The following is a 19,129-nucleotide window of genomic DNA, read 5'->3' on the forward strand; positions in this document are numbered from 1 at the left end:
TTGGGAGCAATTTTCAAATGCCTGAAGGTACCAGGTTCATCTCTACAAACAATAGTACGCAAGTATAAACACAATGGGACCACGCAGCCATCATACCGCTCAGGAAGGAGACGCGTTCTGTCTCTATGAGATGAACGTACTTTGGTGTGAAAAGTGCAAATCAATCCCAGAACAACAGCAAATGACCTTGTGAAGATGCTGGAGGAAACAGGTACAAAATTATCTATATCCACAGTGAAACAAGTCCTCTATCGACATAACCTGAAAGGCCACTCAGCAAGGAAGAAGCCACTGCTCCAAAACCGCCATAAAAAAGCCAGACTACGGTTTGCAACTGCACATGGGGACAAAGATCATACTTTTTGGAGGAATGTCCTCTGGTCTGATGAAACAAAAATGGAACGGTTTGGTCATAATGACCATTGTTATGTTTGGAGGAAAAAGGGGGAGGCTTGCAAGCCGAAGAACACCATCCCAACCGTGGCGGCATCATGTTGTGCGGGTGCTTTGCTGCAGGAGGGACTGGTGTACTTCACAAAATAGAAGGCATGAGGAAGTAAAAGGGGAAAGTAAAAGTATGTAAGAGTCTTCCTTCATGAGGAAGTAAAAGTATGTGTATATATTGAAGCAACTTCTCAAAACATCAGGAAGTTAAAGCTTGGTCGCAAATCGGTCTTCCAAACAGACAATGACCCCAAGCAAACTTCCAAAGTTGTGGCAAAATGGCTTAAGGACAACAAAGTCAAGGTATTGGAGTGGCCATCACAAAACCCTGACCTCAATCCTATAGAACATTTGTGGGTAGAACTGAAAAAGCGTGTGCGAGCAAGGAGGCCTACAAACCTGACTCAGTTACACCAGCTCTTTCAGGAGGAATGGGCCAAAATTCAGCTTGTGGAAGGCTACCCAAAACGTGTGACCCAAGTTAAACAATTTAAAGGCAAAGCTACCAAATACTAATTTGGGTGTATGTAAACTTCTGACCCACTGGAAATGTGATGAAAGAAATAAAATATGAAATAAATCATTCTCTCTACTATTATTCTGACATTTCACATTCTTAAGACGGTGAATTTCTGTAGGATGTATTTGGCTATTTTTTACAATGTATTTGGCTAAGGTGTGTGTGTGTAAACTTCCGACTTCAGCTGCACCTTTTTAACCTAATGATGTATTTTCTATCATGTTGAAACTAAATGTAACAAAATTAATTACAATTATCTATTTCCATAATAAAAGTTATTTATTGTTTGATATCGAACAAGTAATGAACGTGTGCAAGTACGTGAACATGTTTTACCAACCAATAGTGTCATACTTCCCTAGATAAAGTAATTAACTAGTTAAGTGTGAATATGGATATAATATATGGATATATTATGAATTAATATGAATATGGATATATTGGACAATAATGATGGATGAAGATTTGTTTAAAACAAACGAGTAATCACTGGCATGTCATGGGCCAAACCTTTGGATTAATGTTTCTTAGTATGGCCAAATTCACATGCAAAAAATATATAGAATTTGTCCATTTCCAATATAATATGAATGACATATCAATTCCAAATAGATGTAAAATGAATTGCCAACTGGTTATGTTATCTGATTATGTTTACTTATCTACACAGGTGGTCTCTGTGAGGAGGACACTTATGCATGTGAACTGCAACCGTGTCAGAATGGTGGAGTCTGCGAAAGCCAACATGGCGGCTACAGGTGCCTCTGCTCTCAACAGAGCCAAGATGGCTTTCTGTACGGAGGCGAGAATTGCACAGTCGCCCTCCTGGGCTGTGACGGCAACCGCTGCAAGAATGGTGGCATCTGCTCTCCCTTCTTCCTGAACTACCGCCACACCTACACCTGCGCCTGCCGCGCAGGCTTCACCGGCTCCACGTGTCAGACGTCAACCATCTTCTCCTTCGAGTCCAGCGGCTACATGTATGTGGAGACACAGCTATCGGACCCTGAAGTCCCTCTCAACGTCACCCTTAGCTTCAAGACGGACCGGCCTGTCGGCACCCTCCTCCAGCACCGGGTCGACGACCTGCTGCTCACCATTGAGCTGGTAGACAGCCGCTTACGCCTCAGCATGCTAAGAGCTCAAGGGACAAGAACCCCAGTATTTCTGGAGCTACCGCCGAGTGTGGCGGACAGTCAGTGGCACACGGTGGAGGCCTGGCTGGGCTGTGAGGAGGAGGGGAGCAGTGTGAGGCTGCTTCACTCACCCTGCGCTGAGGTGGGCTGCACCAGGGAGTTCCCCGCCACCGAGACACCCCTGCTGGAGCAAGGCTCCGGCCTACGAGAGCCAAGCTCGGTTCGCCACAGCCTCTCTCTAGGAGGGGTGGGACTGGGCTGGGGCTCCGGTGGGGTGGCAGGGGAAAGGGATGCTGAGGCTGCAGACGCGCCTGATCCACCTGGTCCAGCTGCCTACTTCCTGGGCTGTTTCCGGGATGTGTTCGTGGAGTCACGGCTGGTAGTGCCCGCCGTCGCCAACTCACCGGCTCAGGTCAACGTCACAGCCGGGTGCAACGACAGGGACAAGTGTGACGACAGCCCGTGTCAGAACCGGGGGCATTGCATAAACCAGGGATGGAGGAGCTATGTGTGCGAGTGCTACAGACCGTATGAGGGGACAACGGACTGCGCTGAGGGTAAGGCCTGAGGGATGTGGTGTTGCGCTTGCATGTCTGAAAACACTGTAAATGTAGCAGCAAAACACTTGAACAGTGCAACATATGAAAACAATGGGCATAACGAAGCAGTAACATGATACAATATGAGATCTATTCCATTTCAATGCAAGAATCTCACATATCCTATTAGAGCCAGTGTGCTTCTCATGGAGCTCTGATAAATGTAGCTTATGAAAAAACGTTCAAACTCAGAAAGTAGGGATCATTTTGGACTTCACTAAGGACTCTGGTATGAGTTTCATAAACTAATCACCTGAGGTCAACAGTTCAGCCTCAGTAGAATCACTCCAAAATCTAAATGGCTGGCATCCTCATGTGGCACATAAGAGGTGGATAAATGTAGCCTGTGGTAGACTGCAAAGGAGCTTAGAGAACTAGCTAAAATAGCATGTAGAATACACACACACACGCAACCGCAACCATGTAAACACACACGTACACCTGACTCTAGGATTAAGGAAATGTTTAGGGATTAAGGACCGCCTTCACCTGCCGTAAAACAGGGTTTCCCAAGGACACTCGCAACAATCCTCTAACGCAGGGGTGTCAAACTCATTCCATGGAAGGCCTAGGTTTTTATTTTTTACTTTCAATTAAGACATAGACAACCAGGTGAGGGGAGTTCCTTACTAATTACTGAATTTATTTCATCAATCAAGTACAAGGGAGGAGCGAAAACCCGCAGACACTCGGCCCTCCGTGGAATGAGTTTGTCACGTGCTCTAACATGATAGGTGGAAATAACTGTTCTGCGTACCGGTCCGCTTCACCTAGAATCAGGGATGGGCAACTGCTCGGGACCGGATTGCCCCAGCTAACACAACTGACTCTAATAATCAACTAATCATGGTCTTAAGTTTAGAATGCAATTTGTTTAATCAGGTGTGTTGGTTAGGTAAAAAGTGATACCAATCTGGCCCTTGAGGACTGGAATTGCCCATCCCTGTGACTGAAGGAGGGATATAAATATCTCAGGGTGATACCAAGTCAATGTTTGGGGCAATTTAATTTAAATTCATGATTTGAAGACTTTGAATTCACTTCCTGATTTGACTCAGTGGAATTGGCACCAACTCTTTTACCCAGGCCAGTAAACAAAACCAAAAAAAGGCACTAGCACACAGTAGTTCACCCGGAGATCGAAAGGTAATGGAAATCATGCTATTGTATTTTGACACTCTCTCTCTCTGTTAGTTCTTCATCTATCCATTTAGTAATTGGTAGGATAGTGTATGGAACTTTATTAATTGTTAAACTCTCTTTCTGTACCAACACAGAGTATAACCCGGCCAGGTTCGGCAACGAGGATGCGGCGAGCTATGCTGTCTTCTCCTTGGATGACCCCCCGGGTTCAGGCACCATCACCATATCCATGTTTGTGCGCACGCGGCGCTCGAACGGCCTCCTCCTGGTCCTGGCCAACAGCACCAGCCAGTACCTTCACCTGTGGCTGGACGATGGCCGGGTAAAATTTCAGGTGAACAACTTAGAGAGCCTGTCGGGTCGAGTCGTGGTCAGCGACGGCCACTTTCACTTGGTGACGGTGCGGCTGGAGGGCGACTTTGTGACCCTGTTCCAGTCAGCCCATAGCCAGGGAACCATCCCCGTCCGGCCCGTGGTGGCTCAGCCAGGGGACCTGGTCTACGTCGGGGGCCTGGCCGACCAAAGAGCCTCTGCCTCCTTTGGGGGTTACCTGAAAGGCTGTGTCCAGGACTTGAGGATTAACAGTAAACGGTTGCAGTTCTTCCCCATAGCAACCCCAGTGGCCTCGTACGGCCTGGTGGAGCTGGTCAATGTCACACAGGGATGTACCAGTGACAACGCCTGTAGCGTGAGTAGCTGAATATACAGTATACTATACACATACAGGTATTTTGCCACAACATAGTTGCGCCATGAAAATACCCGTTTTTAAACCCAGAGTTCCATGTGGCCAATATTTCCGGGGATGCCCGCAAAGCAGACCAAACAGAACAGACTGGGATTTGGGAAGCCAAAGGGAGCGTGAAAAGTAACTTCCTTAGTGTGAAGGCCATATCTAGTCTTACAGCTAAATGTCCCTATGCTTTTTTTTGTGGGAGGGTGTCAATCAAACAAGAGAGAGCAGTGATTTGCACAGAAACAAAACATGAGCATGAAGGGGGGGGATTGACAAGCATTTCAAGATACAACAATTGAGAGATAATATTACATGAGGGGTACCTAACAAATGTCTTTGATTTAACCCGCCCACTAGAGTTGTAGCCGTGCCATGCAGTTTAGCTGTGGATTTCTCTAGAATAAGAATGTCCAAAATGTACATTTTCCAGGAAGATTTCAAATAAGTATTTGGATCAACAACAAAAAATGTATTGCCTTTTTGGCACACATTAACACTTTCAATTTCATCTAATCCAATAGAATGCCAAATATTTCCTAGTAGAAACAGACCAGGCGACATAGGTACATTTACCTTTATCAAGGTGCGAAGAAGGTATTTAACGTACTGTATGTCCAGAGGTCAAAGACCACTTGGAACTAAGAGTGCAACCGTTGCAGAGATTATTGCCCGAGAGTTTAATCTGTTAAACTAATCCAATCATTTAGTTAGAATTTTTGCACCCGTTATTGAAATGGTTGTTTCAGTTTAAATGGCTTCGGTAGACTGTTCCTAACCCTAGCAGTCATTATGAATGCAGGTTACAGGTGAATACAAATTTCAACTGTTGGATATCCTAACTCTGGCTGGATTCCAATAGGAACTCCATATCGTTTTACAATCTAGCATAATGTGACATGCAGGTAGGGTTGCAAAATTCTTTAAAATCTCCCAGGTTTTCCAGAAATCCCGATTGGAAGATTGGAAATCCTTCAACCTAGAATCTTTGAAAGTTTGGGAAAGTTACTGGAATTTTGCAACCCTACTTGCAGGGCTGATGTGGCCTGTTACTTTGAGTTTCAGGCCACTGTATTAGGGTAAAGCTAGGCTTCAAAATGAGGTCTTATGAGATAGATAATAATAATGATAATATTCACCTGGGAACTCACTTGGTGAAGGCCACAGGATTGAAAATGAACAAATTCAACAACCATGACTGTCACTATCAAATACAGTCATGGGTGGTAACTCTACAATTCACTCAAGGCGTGGCTTAGCGGGGGCGTTAGAATTTTTTTTCACGCTGATACAACTCAAACCCTACAGGATCACAGTGGGTATGTTTACATGCTCAGTAATCATTTGGTATTAAACTGATTATGGAAGTAGGCAGATTATGCAATAGTCATTTAAACAGCTTACTCTGCTTAACTTAATTGGCGTAAAGGCAAAATCGAAGTAAGCATACACTGATTAAAACATCTAGTTTTCCGAGCAATTTTGTAAAATTATTAGGACAGGTTGGGAACTCCAGTACAGTTGGTGGCGTTAATGCACAATAAGATTGGATGCCAGCTGCCCATAAACTCCACAAAAGAAGGGGTGAGGGCGACAATGGTAGCCAGCTAGCCGTACACCGGTAGACAGTGTCCTTTGTCCCCACCTGTCGGGCACTGTTTTCCAGCAGTTCTGTTTACGATGGCGAGGGAAGGTGTTCAGCAGGCAGGAGTGAAGAACACTCTGTACTAACTTAGCCAGCTAGTCCAGTACACAGAAGGTGGGTGCGAGTTAGTTAGCTAACTAACATGCTAGCTAGCTACCACACTGTCACCTCAGCGTCCCACCTGCTGTGCTAGCCGGAGGCAGTGGCGGCCGGTAGTGTCCTTTGCCCCCGGCTGTCGGGCACTGTTTTCCCTCAGTTCTGTTAATGATGGTGAGAGCAGGTGTTCGGCAGGTGGGAGCGAAGGACGCTGTCTACCGCTTTCGCTCCTACTAGTTAGCAAGGGGGACTCCAGAGACGAGAGCAAAATAACTTAGATAATACTTTTATTTCCCTTTTGACCTACAGCACCAGTCAAAAGTTTGGACACACTTACTCATTCAAGGGTTTTTCTTTATTTGACTATTTTCCACATTGTAGAAGACATCAAAACTATGAAATAACACATATGGAATCATGTTGTCACCAAAAAAGTGTTAAACAAATATATTTTTTATTTGTTTTTTTATTTGGTGTGATTCTTCAAAGTAGCCACCACTTTGCCTTGATTTGTTTAACACTGTTTTGGTTACTACATGATTCCATATGTGTTATTTCATAGTTTTGATGTGTTCACTATTATTCTACAATGTAGAAAATAGGAAAAATAAAGAAAAACACTTGAACGAGAAGTTGTTTGGAACGAGAAGTTCCAAACTTTCGACTGGTACTGTACATTCAAAAGTGTCACAAGCATGAAGACGTTGTGCGTATAGCCCAAACAACTACCTCTTTCCCAACTGTATTTAATTTTAATTTATTTATTTATTTTGCTCCTTTGCACCCCATTATTTTTATTTCTACTTTGCACATTCTTCCATTGCAAAACTACCATTCCAGTGTTTTACTTGCTATATTGTATTTACTTTGCCACCATGGCCTTTATTGCCTTTACCTCCCTTCTCACCTCATTTGCTCACATTGTATATAGACTTGTTTATACTGTATTATTGACTGTATGTTTGTTTTACTCCATGTGTAACTCTGTGTCGTTGTATCTGTCGAACTGCTTTTCTTTATCTTGGCCAGGTCGCAATTGTAAAAGAGAACTTGTTCTCAACTTGCCTACCTGGTTAAATAAAGGTAAAATAAAAAAATAAAAAATAAAGTATACCCACATGAAGGAACGCCCCGAATTGCAGGCTGCGGTTGCACACTATTCATTTGATCTGTGCTTGTGCTAGCACTAGCCGAGCGAGCCTACCTCTTTAGCTTGAGTGAAGTGAGTTCAAAATAACTGAATGTATGTGTCTTAGAAGTAGTTTTCACATACAAACTTTACATGTTCGAACTTAGAATCAAATATGCTTCCCAAAAATAACATGGTCGCTGTGGTAGAACGTTTATTTTGATTGCCAATTTTCTGCATTGAATAGAGTGCCATCAGGTAGCCTGATTTCATGTGTCCATGTACAGTGCCTTGCGAAAGTATTCGGCCCCCTTGAACTTTGCGACCTTTTGCCACATTTCAGGCTTCAAACATAAAGATATAAAACTGTATTTTTTTGTGAAGAATCAACAACAAGTGGGACACAATCATGAAGTGGAACGACATTTATTGGATATTTCAAACTTTTTTAACAAATCAAAAACTGAAAAATTGGGCGTGCAAAATTATTCAGCCCCCTTAAGTTAATACTTTGTAGCGCCACCTTTTGCTGCGATTACAGCTGTAAGTCGCTTGGGGTATGTCTCTATCAGTTTTGCACATCGAGAGACTGAAATTGTTTCCCATTCCTCCTTGCAAAACAGCTCGAGCTCAGTGAGGTTGGATGGAGAGCATTTGTGAACAGCAGTTTTCAGTTCTTTCCACAGATTCTCGATTGGATTCAGGTCTGGACTTTGACTTGGCCATTCTAACACCTGGATATGTTTATTTTTTAACCATTCCATTGTAGATTTTGCTTTATGTTTTGGATCATTGTCTTGTTGGAAGACAAATCTCTGTCCCAGTCTCAGGTCTTTTGCAGACTCCATCAGGTTTTCTTCCAGAATGGTCCTGTATTTGGCTCCATCCATCTTCCCATCAATTTGAACCATCTTCCCTGTCCCTGCTGAAGAAAAGCAGGCCCAAACCATGATGCTGCCACCACCATGTTTGACAGTGGGGATGGTGTGTTCAGGGTGATGAGCTGTGTTGCTTTTACGCCAAACATAACGCTTTGCATTGTTGCCAAAAAGTTCAATTTTGGTTTCATCTGACCAGAGCACCTTCTTCCACGTGTTTGGTGTGTCTCCCAGGTGGCTTGTGGCAAACTTTAAACGACACTTTTTATGGATATCTTTAAGAAATGGCTTTCTTCTTGCCACTCTTCCATAAAGGCCAGATTTGTGCAATATACGACTGATTGTTGTCCTATGGACAGAGTCTCCCACCTCAGCTGTAGATCTCTGCAGTTCATCCAGAGTGATCATGGGCCTCTTGGCTGCATCTCTGATCAGTCTTCTCCTTGTATGAGCTGAAAGTTTAGAGGGACGGCCAGGTCTTGGTAGATTTGCAGTGGTCTGATACTCCTTCCATTTCAATATTATCGCTTGCACAGTGCTCTCCTTGGGATGTTTAAAGCTTGGGAAATCTTTTTGTATCCAAATCCGGCTTTAAACTTCTTCACAACAGTATCTCGGACCTGCCTGGTGTGATCCTTGTTCTTCATGATGCTCTCTGCACTTTTAACGGACCTCTGAGACTATCACAGTGCAGGTGCATTTATACGGAGACTTGAATACACACAGGTGGATTGTATTTATCATCATTAGTCATTTAGGTCAACATTGGATCATTCAGAGATCCTCACTGAACTTCTGGAGAGAGTTTGCTGCACTGAAAGTAAAGGGGCTGAATAATTTTGCACGCCCAATTTTTCAGTTTTTGATTTGTTAAAAAAAATTGAAATATCCAATAAATGTCGTTCCACTTCATGATTGTGTCCCACTTGTTGATTCTTCACAAAAAAATACAGTTTTATATCTTTATGTTTGAAGCCTGAAATGTGGCAAAAGGTCGCAAAGTTCAAGGGGGCCGAATACTTTCGCAAGGCACTGTAACAGGATTATAAGGGAAATCGTTCTTCTTGCAAAGCACGTAAACATTTTAATCAAACTATTATATTAATCTAACTATTCACAATAATCACATTATTGTGTGCATGTAACAGTACTCAGTAGCTACTATTGGTTTGAGTAATGACTAAAAAAATCACTTTATGTAACTGTACTCAGATATATTTAGTGAAACAGGTTTCTTAAATGGTTTTGAGTAATGACAGGGCCGATAACTACTACACGTGTGTCTCAGGTCTCAACCGCTCTCGTTGAGCTCTAGGCTAAAGTCAACACTGAGGAAGACAGAATGCTTCTGAATTTTTGCTTTGAGTGTAGTAGTTAACTGTTTTGCATTTACTGATTTATATTTGAGTTAAGGCTAATTGATACAATTGAGGTAATCCCGGCGTGACAATTACACCCCGTTTAACTGCTTCAATTTACTTCCAATCATTCCTAAAGGAGCTCAACATTGTTGACACGTGGCGACTAAAAACAAATCTGCAAAGATTACACCTTCTCTGCAAAGCACAAGACCTGCTCTCGCATGGATTACATCTTTATTTCCATACATTTATTTCAAATAGAATTACAGAATTTCTAGACCTAAACTCTGAAACAACGAATAACCGTCATAGCCTTTGGGAAGTCACTAAATGTTTCATTAGAGGAGCTTGTACTTCATTCTCCAATTTCAATAGACACTGTTATTCTGAAATTGCTTGTTTGGAGAAAGAAATAGCACATCTAGAACCACTACAAAAATCACAATTCCAAATAGACAGAACTAAACAACTAGCCTCTCTAAAACCAGAATATGAAACATTCCCAAATGCTAAATGTGAATTCTTATACTTACAAACTAGACAATCAAATTATGAAAATGCAGATAGACCTAGCAGGCTCTTGGAGCGTAAACAATCTGAATGTCTAGCCTCTATCGACGCCATCAAAGACTCCAATGGAACCTTATGCTCTTCCCCCTCACCAAATTAATCAGGTGTTAATCTCTACACATCCAAATCTTCTTAAGATCCTGATTTACTAACCTCATCTGACCTACTTGAGATTTCCATCTCGTTACAACAAGCGGAAGAACATGAAAGTCCCATTTCAATCCATGAACTGAAATTGGCCACCTTAACTATACAGAAAAATAATAAACCCCAGGCCTGGAGGTATACCTCTAAAACTCCTGTTAGCACTTTGGTATTTAAATAGCCCATTATTTTTAAATTCAATAAACTACTCTTTACAAATGGGTTCTTTCCACTGGGACCAAAAAATAGCTCTAATTTCCCTATTTCTTAAGAAGGATAAGGACCCTCTTGAATGCTCAAGCTATAGGTAGGCCTATTGCACTTTTGAACAGCGATTTTAAAATCTATTCTAAGGTGCTGACAAAGAGATTGGAGAAGCAGGTGCATGGTTTGATCCATTTTGATCACATTTTATGAGAGGCAGACTCGTCTGAGATAATATCCGATGTCACTTTCATGTTATCGACTCAGCTCCTGTGCATAATCTTCCTGTGCTGTTCCTTGGTGCTGTCCCTTGACTGCTTAGAATGGACATACTTATGGGTTGTGTTAAAGTGTTTTGGGTTGGGATTCTCTATCATTCACAGGACTCTCTACAACGAGCCTTTTGCTCGAGTTCTCACCGGTTGATCCACTTCTCCGCAGTTTAGGGTGCAAAGAGGCTCAAGACCAGGTTGTCCGTTATCCCCAATTTTATTTGCCTTGTCTCTTGAGCCTCTTGCCCAGGCTGTGCGACAAAGTCCAGAGACCTATTATTATTAAACGTACTGTCCAGCATATTTCCTTGTATGCAGATGATCTAGTTTTCTTATCAGATATTTCTAACTCCATGTCATTCTCTTAAAATGGCAATCAGCAGTTGAAACAATAACAGAGCGCCCCTGTTTCTGTAAAAAGCTGAGGGATGGGGCTAAGAAATGTAACCACTCTCAAATTCATAGACTGAGCTATGGATGCAAAGTCTGGCCATCCCTGCTATCAAAATTATAGTTTTAACCATGTTTTTATAGTGTTTGTTTACATTTACTTTGCTAACCGACATTGGAGTAAAATATATTTTTGGTTCGGATGGGCTTTGACAGTTGAACTAAGCTCATGAGGCAATTATGAATTATATTCTTCAAGAATCAATGGGTGGTTGCGAAAATGGCTGTAGCAATTGCAGATTGCACCTTTAAATTATTTGAACCTTTTGGTTTCTTTTCAGGATATAATATAAATTGGTCCATTTTGTAGCCCCTAAATCCTGCAGCTGAGGAGTATTCTCTCCCCACAACACACACTCTCCAATTAAATCCAATAGGTTTCACCTATCTGGGGATCAAATTCTAGCCCACTTTCCAACTAATGGTACAAGACAATTACTCAGCTACTATTGGGAAAATTAAAGAGGACTTGGCCCACTTGTCTCCCTTACATATTACACTTCAGGGTAAAATTTCAGTGATTTAAGATTAACATTCTTCCTTGCTTTAATTTTGTATTTTCTATGCTTCCCAATTCACCCCTCTTCAATATTTCAAAGAATTGTATATATTGTGCAGGAATTTCATCTGGAAAGACAAACGACCCAGAATACCCTGCAGCGCCCCAAACCGTTTGGTGGACTGGCTCTACCTAACTTTAAATAATTACTTTTCTTTCCATTTGAGATTTCTGAAAGTCTGTCTAGATCCCACTAATCAAGCCACATTGGGACCCAATGAAGAGGCTTTAATAAAACCTATTAGACTACAAGTATTCTCTGGCTGTAAACAAAAATCTACATGTCTCAGAATGGGTCCAATAATTGCTAATGCAGTTAAAGTGTGGCGACAGGCCAATGCCCATCTTATTTTTTTTAACCTTTATTTTACTAGGCAAGTCAGTTAAGAACAAATTCTTATTTTCAATGACAGCCTAGGAAGTGGGTTAACTGCCTGTTCAGGGAAAGAACGGCAGATTTTGTACCTTGTCAGCTCGGGGATTTGAACTTGCAACCTTTCGGTTACTAGCCCAATGCTCTAACCACTAGGCTACCCTGATCATTCCATTTTCACAGTCCTTCTCACTTATGAAACAATAACATAATCTTATCAGGTTTAAAACCATTTGATTTTCCTCAATGCTCTAGTAGAAATATTTTAACCCTCAGTGACATCTTTAACAATTCAGGTCTTCAAACTTTTTAAGACCTCAAAGAATCTTATCCTCTTCTCCGAAGGCTTTTAGAGCCGAGCAGAGCCTGGGATTCTCTGATCCTGGTTAAGACTTTTGAATATTCCCAAATCTATTGGCCTGGTCTCCACTCTCTACTCCAAATTTAACTCTACCGACAAGAGTGCAACTGCGGTCACTTCCATCTGGAACAGAGAACTTCTAGGTTTTTCTGAGAACATTTGAACTGAAAGGTGATATGGAACAATGATTTCTCATCAGAATACTTCTCTCACCAGTTAATTCATTTAAAATGTATTCACAAATATTAAATACCATATCGCCACTTCCAGATTGATCCGTTTAAAAACATATATACACTGCTCAAAAAAATAAAGGGAACACTTAAACAACACAATGTAACTCCAAGTCAATCACACTTCTGTGAAATCAAACTGTCCACTTAGGAAGCAACACTGATTGACAATACATTTCACATGCTGTTGTGCAAATGGAATAGACAACAGGTGGAAATTATAGGCAATTAGCAAGACACCCCCAATAAAGGAGTGGTTCTGCAGGTGGTAACTACAAACCACTTCTCAGTTCCTATGCTTCCTGGCTGATGTTTTGGTCACTATTGAATGCTGGCGGTGCTTTCACTCTAGTGGTAGCATGAGACAGAGTCTACAACCCACACAAGTGGCTCAGGTAGTGCAGCTCATCCAGGATGGCACATCAGTGCGAGCTGTGGCAAGAAGGTTTGCTGTTTCTGTTAGCGTAGTGTCCAGAGCATGGAGGCGCTACCAGGAGACAGGCCAGTACATCAGGAGACGTGGAGGAGGCCGTAGGAGGGCAACAACCCAGCAGCAGGACAGCTACCTCCACCTTTGTGCAAGGAGGAGCAGGAGGAGCACTGCCAGAGCCCTGCAAAATGACCTCCAGCAGGCCACAAATGTGCATGTGTCTGCTCAAACGGTCAGAAACAGACTCCATGAGGGTGGTATGAGGGCCCGACGTCCACAGGTGGGGGTTGTGCTTACAGCCCAACACCGTGCAGGACGTTTGGCATTTGCCAGAGAACACCAAGATTGGCAAATTCGCCACTGGAGCCCTGTGCTCTTCACAGATGAAAGCAGGTTCACACTGAGCACGTGACAGATGTGACAGAGTCTGGAGACGCCGTGGAGAATGTCTGCTGCCTGCAACATCCTCCAGCATGACCGGTTTGGCGGTGGGTCAGTCATGGTGTGGGGTGGCATTTCTTTGGGGGCCGCACAGCCCTCCATGTGCTCGCCAGAGGTAGCCTGAATGCCATTAGGTACCGAGATGAGATCCTCAGACCCCTTGTGAGACCATATGCTGGTGCGGTTGGCCCTGGGTTCCTCCTAATGCAAGACAATGCTAGACCTCATGTGTCTGGAGTGTGTCAGCAGCTCCTGCAAGAGGAAGGCATTGATGCTATGGACTGGCCCGCCCGTTCCCCAGACCTGAATCCAATTGAGCACATCTGGGACATCATGTCTCGCTCCATCCACCAACGCCACGTTGCACCACAGACTGTCCAGGAGTTGGCGGATGCTTTAGTCCAGGTCTGGGAGAAGATCCCTCAGGAGACCATCCGCCACCTCATCAGGAGCATGCCCAGGCGTTGTAGGGAAGTCATACAGGCACGTGGAGGCCACACACACTACTGAGCCTCATTTTGACTTGTTTTAAGGACATTACATCAAAGTTGGACCAGCCTGTAGTGTGGTTTTCCACTTTAATTTGGAGTGTCACTCCAAATCCAGACCTCCATGGGTTGATACATTTGATTTCCATTGATAATTTTTGTGTGATTTTGTTGTCAGCACATTCAACCATGTAAAGAAAAAAGTATTTAATAAGAATATTTCATTCATTCACATCGAGGATGTGTTATTTTAGTGTTCCCTTTATTTTTTTGAGTAGTGTATATATAATTTATCTTTGTTTAGCCTAAGATTGATTGATTAATCACTCAATGTACATGCAAAAACAAATCAACCTGCAGTAGAGCATGCTGGGAAAAATACTTTAAAAAGAGAGTTGGTGTAACTTCTCATTTAGTTTTGAGTCAGTACCACAAACATTTGAAGTAATAATGTATTTTCATTGACTTGGGTTCAACTTACTAGAAGTATTTGTATAAAAAATGCCTTGGGGTTTACAGTGGCATAATACAAATATTCATTGACATTTTGGAGAGGTGCAATTTAATAAGAAAAAAATATTACACGGGTTTGAGTGAGAGGTCTAAGTGGTGTTTCCTAGTGGCCACACACCTCTCCAAACTGTGCACAGTTCAGGCTAATAATTTCAATGCACTTTTATGACCTAAGGAAACTATAAGGTGCATTTGTTTTGCCATTAAGGAACTGAAGCAAGCACACTTGTAGTTTTCTGTTTGGAACACAGCCCTGCCACTGGGCACTAAAGTAAATTCAACATATATTCCACGTTGGTTTAACGTCATGTCATTGAAATGACTTGGAAACAATGTTGATTCAACCAGTGTGTGCCCAGTGTGATGCGTCACCACCATCACACAATTACTGTTGTTGTTTACGCAATCCAAAAAGGTTCCATTATTTAAATGTTCCAACATGGCTAGCTAAGTTATAAAATACAATCTTACAGTTTTTGGCTTTCAAAAGGCACCTCAGACAGACAGATTGTAATGTTGGTGTACATAGAAAGGAGTCATGAGTGCATTCAAGTGCGTGTTCCGTGACAAATTTTCTTCACAACATGACAAACAGGCTCATTGTGTTCAGGACAACCCAGGGTATAACGCATGTTATCCTTGCAACTGTGTATCAAACATGGTGTTCATAAATGTTGATAACGACAATGACATGAGTTTTCAAATATTGGAAATGTGAAGTGCACATTTGGACTCATGGGTGTGTGGATTGCTTGTATGACATCAAAGTGGTATTCATTATAATCCTCAACCTCTCATCTTTCAGAACACATTTCCCTCATTCAGACAACAAATGTGCAAATGTAGCGGGAGGGATAGGGGGCATATTCTTGTGGCGCACGGTGCTAAAGTTTATAGCGGCTGTCAGTCAAAACCCATACAGCGCTGTGAAGCAGAGCCCTGACTTCATGTATAGCATGTTACTGTACAGCTACTACGTTTCAAGTCAGGTGCTTATCAATGACCAAATCTGACACTTTAAACCTGTATACAGGATGACTGGCTGAGAGTGGAAAGGGCTACACAATAAAAACAAATGTACCAACATTTCCGAAAATGGATATAGCGCATGTCTGCAGCATGTTTGCCAGGTTTTCTTGTTAGAGGGCGTGTCCCTCATTGTCACTTCCTATTATCCTGAATCAAGGGGTGTAGGGTGATACCACCTCCATCCAGCATGTAGGGGAAATGGATTTCCCCATCTCAAAATATGCTAGAATGTACTATTTAAAATGGATGTAATTAAAACAAATCATGTTAATGATAATACATAACTAAAATCATATATGGTAAAAATGTTAAAAGATTAGATCCTTGGATGAATTATATGTGTTTCTTCACAGCCTACCTGCTTCAGATTTTTGGAACTGTCCGAAAGGCTTTCGTTAAACCCTTAATTTGAGTTGCTCCTGGTCTGCTATTTGTATCTGTATTTATTATGGATCCCCATTAGCAGCAGCTACTCTTCCTGAGGCCCGGCAAAATTAAGGAAGTTATACAATTTTAAAAACATTACAATACATCCATTCATTACAGAATTCACATCACACTAAGGGTGTGCCCTCAGGCCCATACTCCACTACCACATACCTACAACACAAAATCCATGTGTGTGTGTGTATGCATGTGTCTGTGCCTATATTTGTGTTGCTTCACAGTCCCTGCTGTTCCATAAGGTGTATTTTTATCCTTTAAAAACAATCTGATTCTACTGCTTGCATCAGTTACCTGGTGTGGAATAGAGTTCCATGTAGTTATGGCTCTATGTGGTACTGTGTGCATCCCATAGTCTGGTCTGGACTTGGGGACTGCAAAGAGACCTCTGGTGGCATGTCTTGTGGGGTATGCATTGATGTCAGAGCTGTGTGCTAGTCGTTTAAACAGACAGCTCGGTGATGAAGTCAATATCTCCTCTACTTTGAGCCAGGAGAGATTGACATGCATATTATTAATGATTGATCTCTGTGGCTGGCCCTGTTCTGAGCCAATTGAACATAAGTCCCTCTTTGTGGCACCTAACCACACGACTGAACAGTAATTCCAGGTGCAACAAAACTAGAGCCTGTAGGACCTGCCTTGTTGATAGTGCTGTTAAGAAGGTAGAGCAGCGCTTTATTATGGACAGACTTCTCTCCATCTTAGCTACTGTTATATCAATATGCTTTGACCATGACGGTTTACAATCCAGGGTTACTCAAAGCAGTTTAGTCACCTCAACTTGCTCAATTTCCACATTATTTATTACAAGATTTAGTTGAGGTTTAGGGTTTAGTGAATTATTTGTCCCAAAGACAATGCTTTTAGTTTTTGAAATATTTAGGACTAACTTATTCCTTGCCATCCACTCTGAAACTAACTGCAGCTCTTTGTTAAGTGTTGCAGTCATTTCAGTTGCTGTAGTAGCTGGCATGTATAGTGTTGAGTCATCCGCATACATACACACCAGCTTTACTCAAAGCCAGTGGCATGTCGTTAGTGAAGATTGAAAAGAGTAAGGGGCCTAGACAGCTGCCCTGGGGAATTCCTGATTGTACCTGGATTATGTTGGAGGCTTCCATTAAAGAACACCCTCTGTGTTCTGTTAGACAGGTAACTCTTGATCTACAATATAGCAGGGGTGTAAAGCCAAAACACACGTTTTTCCAGCAGCGGACCATGATCGATAAAGTCAAAAGTCTAACAAAACAGCCCCCCAATCTTTTTATCATCAATTTCACTGAGCCAATCATCAGTAATTTGTGTAAGCGCTGTGCTTGTTGAATGTCCCTCCTTATAAGTGTGCTGAAAGTCTGTTGTAAATTTGTTTACTGTAAAATAGCTTTGTATCTGGTCAAACATAGTTTTTTCCAAAAGTTTACTAAGGGTTGGTAACAGGATGATTGGTCGGCTATTTGAGCCAGGAAAGGCGGCTTTACTATTCTCAGGTAGCGGAATGACCTTTGCTATGTAGACCTCAGTTAAGCTTAAGATCAGTTCACTTGTATTTATTTACAGACATTATACTGTATGTATTCTATTTTATGCACATTATGGTTTTGATTATCTTACTTTGTAAATACACTATATACAAAAAAGTATGTGGACACCCCTTCAAATTAGTGGATTCAGCTATTTCAGCACACCCATTGCTGATAAGTGTATAAAATCGAGCACACCACCATGCAATCTCCATAAACAAACATTGGCAGTAGAATAACCTTACTGAAGAAATCAGTGACTTTCAACATGGCACAATCATAGCATGCCATCTTTCCAACAAGTCAGTTTGTCAAATTTCTAAACTGCTATAGCTGCACTGGTCGGTCAACTGTAAATGCTGTTATTGTGAAGTGGAAACGTCTAGTAGCAGCAAAGGCTCAGCCGCGAAGTGGTAGGCCACACAAGCTCACAGAATGGGACCACCGAGTGCTGAAGCGCACAGCTCGTAAAAATTGTCTGTCCTTGGTTGCAACACTCACTGCTGAGTTCCAAACTGCCTCTGGAAGCAATATCAACACAAGAACTCTTCGTGGGGCGCTTCATGAAAAATGGCTTTCCATGGCCGATCAGCCTAAGATCCCGATGCACAATGCCAAGAGTAGTCTGGAGTAGAATAAAGCTCGCCTTCATTGGTCTCTGGAGCAGTGGAAACGTTCTCCGGAGTGATGAATCACTCTTCACCATCTGGCAGTCAGACAGATGAATCTGGGTTTGGCGGATGCCAGGAGAACACTACCTGCCCAAATGCATAGTGCCGACTGTAAAGGTTGGTGGAGGAGGAATAATGGCCTGGGGCTGTTTTTCATGGTTCAGTCTAGGCCCCTTAGTTCCAGTGAAGGGAAATTTTAATGCTACAGCGTACAATGACATTCTAGATGATTCTAGAATGTCACTTGCCAACGTTGTGGCAAGTTTTGGGAAGGCCCTTTCCTGTTTCAGCATGACAATGCCCCCTGCTCAAAGCGAGGTCCATACAGAAATGGTTTGTTGAGATCGGTGTGGAAGAACTTGACTGGCCAGCACAGAGCCATGACCTCAGCCCCATCGAACACCTTTGGGATGAATTGAAATGCCGACTTCACTAATACTCTTGTGGCTGAATGGAAGCAAGTCACCGCAGCACTGTTCCAACATCTAGTGGAAAGCCTTTCCGGAAGAGTGAAGGCTGTTATAGAAGCAAAGGGGGGGACCAACTCCATATTAATGCACACGATTTTGTAATAAGATTTGTTCAACGAGCAGGTGTCTACATACTTTTGGTCATGTAGAGTAATTTAAGGTTTAGGAAAATAAACCCTCTAATATTTCTACCATACTCAGTTCAGTCTTTCGTTGCCTGCTTGGTCTGTCCCATTTCTCTCATTCCTGAGCATGAGCTTAGCTTGCTAA

The 19,129-nt window shown here is 42.4% G+C and overlaps 1 protein-coding gene across 1 annotated transcript in view; it reads left to right on the forward strand.

The window, feature by feature from the left end:
- LOC112259573 (protein crumbs homolog 1-like) overlaps positions 1-19,129 on the forward strand; it is a 48,814-nt gene that overhangs the window by 22,450 nt on the left and 7,235 nt on the right. Inside the window, exons 2-3 of the mRNA XM_024434209.2 lie at positions 1,635-2,657; positions 3,977-4,530. Of these exons, the coding sequence (XP_024289977.2) occupies positions 1,635-2,657; positions 3,977-4,530 (1,577 nt within the window). The remainder of the gene's footprint in view (positions 1-1,634; positions 2,658-3,976; positions 4,531-19,129) is intronic.

This window comes from Oncorhynchus tshawytscha, linkage group LG10 (genome assembly GCF_018296145.1).
Source record: "Oncorhynchus tshawytscha isolate Ot180627B linkage group LG10, Otsh_v2.0, whole genome shotgun sequence".
Lineage (NCBI taxonomy): Eukaryota > Metazoa > Chordata > Actinopteri > Salmoniformes > Salmonidae > Oncorhynchus > Oncorhynchus tshawytscha.